The 6026-nt window shown below is 38.6% G+C and overlaps 1 protein-coding gene across 2 annotated transcripts; it reads right to left on the reverse strand.

Moving 5' to 3' along the window:
• Positions 1–1437: 1437 nt before the first annotated feature.
• Positions 1438–5796, reverse strand: si:dkeyp-51f12.2 (uncharacterized protein LOC100151460 homolog). 2 transcript variants are annotated; one of them, XM_046836176.1, is made up of 3 exons: positions 5731–5796; positions 4684–4990; positions 1438–2981 (listed from the first exon to the last, which is right to left on the reverse strand). In XM_046836176.1, the coding sequence occupies exons 2-3, from the start codon at positions 4965–4967 to the stop codon at positions 2735–2737; spliced, it is 531 nt and encodes a 176-aa protein (XP_046692132.1). In that variant the 5' UTR covers positions 4968–4990; positions 5731–5796; the 3' UTR covers positions 1438–2734. The 2 variants fall into 2 exon arrangements, with proteins under 2 accessions (XP_046692132.1, XP_046692131.1); XM_046836175.1 differs by having other exon boundaries at positions 4684–5000; positions 5731–5786.
• Between the last annotated feature and the right edge of the window lie 230 nt (positions 5797–6026).

The raw sequence follows: 6026 nt of genomic DNA on the forward strand, positions 1-6026 counted from the left end.
GCACCTCTAAAAAACCCTCTGTCAAGCTCCTGAAGATGGCGGACAACACTACAGTCATTTAGCGTGACTGCAAGATAACAGAGCCAAGGGTCAACTGGCAGCAGAAAAAAGTGCGCATCCCAAGTCATCCAAGGCATGTAAGCATTTTATATTAAACGCAACAAAGAAAATGGTACTTGGAAGTTATGCAAGGCGGAGCTTGTGTTGCATGGAAGTATCACAGTGATGCACGAGCACGTGAAAAGAAAACACACTGGTGTCACAGATGAAGGTGAAACATTAGCACGGTAAGTAAAAACTGTAGAATCCTCATCATGTGGAAATGGTACAGTTTAATGAAGTGCTGTTGAACTGTTTGTTTGTAACTTCTGCACAGTCGCACTGGATCTGTTCTGTCATGGCTCGTGAGCAGCAGGTTGCGCAATCAGTTCGCTTGTGACATGGTGACGGATTTAATTAAACAGGTGCGAACAAACACTAAATCTAAAAGCAGCAAATAACAGCAGCAGTTAGTGAATGATTATGCATTTGTAAACCAGTGCATATTTTTTCCACATTTTTTCTTTTTAATTAAGCCTGTTAATTTGCTGCGTTTCTGCGTTCCATTTACTTTTATAGTATTTGTTTACTACAACAGTAACTGATCTGCTTTCAAACGTGATTTACTGCAGCTTTACTATGTTTAAATGCTTGGTTTTTTATAGTACTTTTAAATATACTTTATTTATGTATATATCATTTAATTATTATACAAAATTAAATTATATAATTTAGATGCTTATATCTTTACAAATGGGACAAAATTTCTGTGTATTTCTTTAAACAAAAATTGTATAGAACATTTTTTATTATATTTTTTAAGCACGGTTGTAAACTTGCCATTTAAAATACAATACAATTGTTGATTTACACAAATGGATTCTCCTTGCATATTCAAATACTGTTTATTTATTTATTTAAAAAAGAACCCAGCATGAGTGAATTTGTTCAAAGGAGAAATCCCACATGCACGCCACAACAAGCAGCTACTATACGCTTTATAATGTCGAAATGAAAGATAATTAAACTCAATATGTGGCTTTTTGTTTTTTTAAAGTACATTTTTGTACATAAATACCATGAATTAGGTATTTATATAGGTATAATAAGCAAAACATCTAATAATAACAAGAAAATTAATCGATTAATCAATCAACAATCGTCCGATTAATCGGAATAATCGTTAGTTACAGTTCTGGTTAAAACCCATATTCCCCCACGACTTGATGTTTTGTGTGTATGCTGAGAGGCTTTTCTGCTCACTATGGTTGTATAACATGATTATGTGAGGTACTGGACATTTTCTTCTATCTTTATTGATCAAAATCACAGAGACCCCACTTTTCCCCTAATTTTGATGTTTGCTATATTATATTTTATGTATATATAAATTGTAAATGACAATATATACTTATTTTTGTTGTACTTTATTTCTCAAAAACAAATGAAAACACTTGACATTTTGTTTAAAAAACAAAACAAAAAACAATATTAATAGTCTTATGTAATAATCTTTGGGTACATGCACGTAAACCACGTACATCGTGCATATCCTATATTGTATAGTGCAAAAGTACCTTCATTTAAAGGCCCTGATTTGTATTTAATGGAGGCACATCATTTTAATGTCACTTTGGTTCGAAGCAGAGAAAGCAATCAATGAAAATGCCTTGATTTATAATGTTACAAACAAGAAGAGTCCAAGGTAATATTAAACCAGCTAATGCACTGTGGTCATCCGTGATCACATCAGTAAGGCATTCAATACTTACATTACATCACAAATCAATGCTTCTTAGATTGTCAGTTTCCTCCGGGGGACACAAAGGTCACTAGTGACAAACCAAATAACGCTCTGGTTTGATGTTGCGCTTAATGGCAAGTGTTTCCTGTAAGACATAGTCTGTCAATTCTCTGTAAGCACCCAAATGAAGAGATACATCCTTATGGCTCTCGTCACCATGTTAGCAGTTCAGTCCAATGCAACAAGCCATTTCACTATTGCCACTGTCAGTGTGCTTTTCGATAGAGCTGCATTTTTGATCTGGTGTCATTTCCTACGACTCCAGCTTCAATCAGTCTTTTCTGCATAAGATACTGACAAGGCATAAGATCTCCTCTCAAACCACCAGGAGCAACTAGAAGCTTTGCATATATAGCCAGGCCTTTTCTCTCTGTTTTCGTCTCATGAGCTGGTGCTTACATTGATGAGTTCCGATTGTGCAAGAGATCTTATTTTCATGAGTCCAGGAGTTTCTATATACTATGTGACATCCATAAGCAGCGAGTACAGTTCTTGAGTTTGTCGAGAAATGAATGTGATTCATGCTTGTGAGGAATTTGTAAATGTGTAGAAGTATGCATGTTTGTAGTGTAAAGTCAGTAATGTGTATAATGTAACTTGTATGGAACAAAATAGCATTGGCTGCAGGGAGACAATGGGCAAAATGACCTCAGTTTCACTGCCAGTTGTGAAAATACTGAGCAATCTATAGCTTTGGGGGAAACTGCAGATTTTGAGCACTCCTACGGACGTTCCCATTTTATTAAGAACTCCTAGTGATGAGTAAGGAGCTTCAGTATAAGGTTTCTGAAGCACACTTGGAATGTAGGTTCTCTGGGTAAGCCATGCTCCGTGCCAGCTGGTGGCTGCAGCGATTGGGTGCAGCCTAATGGCTCACTGACAAAGCAAGCCTTATACTTCGAAGCTGATCTCACGGGAGCGACTAAAGAGTGGCTCGGTGGGCAAAAGCGTGTCCGAGTAACTGCGCCGCATGTTCGTGGAGCTGCATGTAGTCTTGATGGCCACTTCGTACGGAGGTGGAGGTTCCATCTCCCAGTGGGGTGGTGGCCCTCGAGCAGCTGGGCTGAAACATGTCGGCTCCATGGGAGGATAGTCGAAATCTTCGCTGTACAGCCCTCGTCTCTGCCTTTCCAAAGTCCTAAAACATTCACATAAAGACACACACAAAAACACACATTCAGATATGCATGCTCATATGATTGCGTTCTATTAAACTTTGTCAGAACGCGAACCTGGATTTATGATACTTAAAACATAAAAAAGGACAAATTTAAGTGCAAATCTCAGACAAATTTATATGCAGCTCTAAAAAAAAAACAGTTGAAGATAAACTGGGATTAATATCAATAGAGAATATTTCAGATTAAAGATTGGTTCCGAATCAAAGTATATTTTTTACAGTCATGTCCTCTAGTCAAGTCAAGTTTATTTCTATAGCGCTTTTCACAACAGACATTGTCTCAAAGCAGCTTTACAGAAATCAACAGTTAAGGTAAATGATGTGTATTTATCCCTGATGAGCAGCCATGGCGTCTGTGGCAAGGAAAAACTCCCTTAGATGTAATGAGGAAGAAACCTTGAGAGGAACCAGACTCAAAAGGGGAACCCATCCTCATTTGGGCAACTCTACAGCAGGAATTCAAGTAACCATCTTTTTCAACACTTGGACTGTGAGGAATTTTAATTGAGTAGTCATTTGGCCAACTGTATGATCAGATCTGACACACATTCAATAAGTGTAAACCAGTTCCGACTCAACATGTCCAAATCCATTATTAACATTTTCATAATCAATTTATGCTTCATTTTTCTTTCAGAAAAGACATTTACTAAATGCTTAAATGAATCTGTGTTTAATGGAGCTATTTGAGATATATAATTGGTTAGAGAATTATTTCTAACTCTTTATGACATATAAGTGGTATTATAAGGTTACACTAGGTGGCGCACAAACCGTGATTTTTGCTTTTAGGGAATATAAATACATAAACTGATGTTGAATATGGTTTTCAGTTGAGTGAAATACAAAAGGGTTTTGTAGTGACTCCCATGACCCTTTACATTTGTGAGTTTGGAGGTTCTCATGAGTTTGTTCAATAAGAGAACAATACTCCATATTGTATTATTTAATTTCTCAGAGACATTATCCTCAACATCAAGGTTGCATTTAAAATCATTATGCCATCAAATCGTAAACAATGCATGGTCAGTTTTTTTTTTATAGCTTCTGCCCAACTCATTTTTCATCTTAGAGTTCTTGCTAAAGTATATGGCACACCTCAATAGATAAAAATGCCTAATGCTTACAAGTGCAAACAATCCCCAAATCAATCCAAACAGCATTTCATGCTAGATAATGAAAGGTGCACTTTCCTAGACAGACATAAAAATATACAAGATGCAATCAGTTGTAAAAAATAAAAAAATAAAAAAATAAAGTGTGGACTTCTCTCTCTCTATTATTATTATTATTATTATTATTTTAAGATTCAGACTCATTTTATATCTACATAGTTACTTCAGTGGATAGAGCTTTCTGCTGTCCAAGAATTTCTAATTCAGGGGGTTGTACAGAAAATTAAGTGCACGTGCATTCAAAGAACATGAACCTTTTTTTAATATTCTGCATTCAGGATTATTATTAAACAAAACCTTTAATCTGTAATCATCATCTTTCCCAGTCCTCAGTTTGTTGTGTTGATTGTTATTCTGTGCATGAAAAAAACCCTCACTATTGAAATGAATCACTGGAAGTGCAATGCAAGCATGCATAAGAGAGGGTACAGTGGACATTTAGGACATGGTGCATGGTTGTAGGGAAAGATATACTGTATGATTACCTGTGCAAGAAGACAGACTGGGACTCCGGGAAGTGGCTCCCGGGCGGGGGGCTGAACAGCACATGCCCGTAGTCGTGTGTGTATTCGTTCGTGTAGGAACCCTGCCGACTCTTTCCGTTCATGGCCCAAAAGAGGCCGAGAATGAGCATGACTGCGCCGAGCACCACACAGCACAGGCTGAACGCCTGCAGGCGGCTTTGGCTGGATGTGAGGAAGGCGGTCGAGCCGCCGGTGACAATGAGGAAGACCCCAACGAACACGGCTCCATGATGCAGAGAAGGCATCTCCAAACTTCAACCCAGGGCTCCTGTCTCACGCTCACACACACACACACACACACACACACACACACGCTTTACTCTTTCTCTCTCATGCACGCACGCGCGCGCAGCTCCTTAAAAAGTTCCTTAAAAGTTGCAAAATCCCATCTCATCCAGATTTTTTTTTTTTTACTTTCTTCCTTTATTTTTTTCTCCTCCTCACAATTTGTTCAGGCTACAATCTGCTTCTCGAGATGGTTTCCCTTGATAAGATCTCATGACGAGTCCAAAATAAAAAGTCCTCTCGTGCGCAAAACCATCATTCCGATTTATTACGGTTTTCCGAAAAAAAAAAGAAAAGAAAAGAAAAAGAAAATCGGAAGCTGAAAGATGCTGTTCATTCAGTCTTCCGGTTGCGTCCTCCCTCGCTTCATGTAGGTGATCAGTGTGTGTCTATCATGTAGTACCGTTACACACTAGCCCGAGTGTGTGCGTGCGTGTGTGTGTGTGTGTGCACTAGTGAACATTCGCCCCACCCCGCTGTTTTCCCGCAACGCACGCGCTTTTTTTCTTCCCCACACCACGTTTCTTCATGATGGACGAGCGCGCGCGCGCGTTTAGCATCAAACAAACACCGACTTTGACGTTGCACTTCAAAAACTACATATTTTACAAATGTTTCAAAGTGAAAAATGGCCCATTATGACATCATGCATGAATGTATTCATTTTAATATTCTGTGATTATTGTATATAATATATTTCTTTCCATCTCTTGCAGAACTCACGCGCTCTTTTCTTTGATTTGTTCAGGTGATCCCTGAGGCAATGGTCCGATTGTCCTCCTCGATTCCTATTGGATAAACAAGCCCAGACGCAACAACTGGAGAAAGCGTAATGGACGCACCACCGGCCAATCCGTGCTCTGTAGAGGCGTGGCTTACCAGTCCACCTAGGTTTAATCTCAAATTACTTCCTGCTTCTTTTTCAGTGCACTTTCTAGGCTCATAAACGCATTACTTCAGGTAATATCTAGTGTCCTTCTATAGGGAATAGTTTGCGGTTTAGGATGCAGCCATTCCCA

This window comes from Silurus meridionalis, chromosome 23 (assembly GCF_014805685.1).
Source record: "Silurus meridionalis isolate SWU-2019-XX chromosome 23, ASM1480568v1, whole genome shotgun sequence".
Lineage (NCBI taxonomy): Eukaryota > Metazoa > Chordata > Actinopteri > Siluriformes > Siluridae > Silurus > Silurus meridionalis.

Coding starts and splice junctions, on each gene's coding strand:
- si:dkeyp-51f12.2 (XM_046836176.1), bottom strand. CDS start 4,967: ATGCCTTCTCTGCATCATGGAGCCGTGTTCGTTGGGGTCTTCCTCATT. Junction 2,982..4,683: donor CAGTCTGTCTTCTTGCACAG/GTAATCATACAG, acceptor TGAATGTTTTAG/GACTTTGGAAAGGCAGAGAC.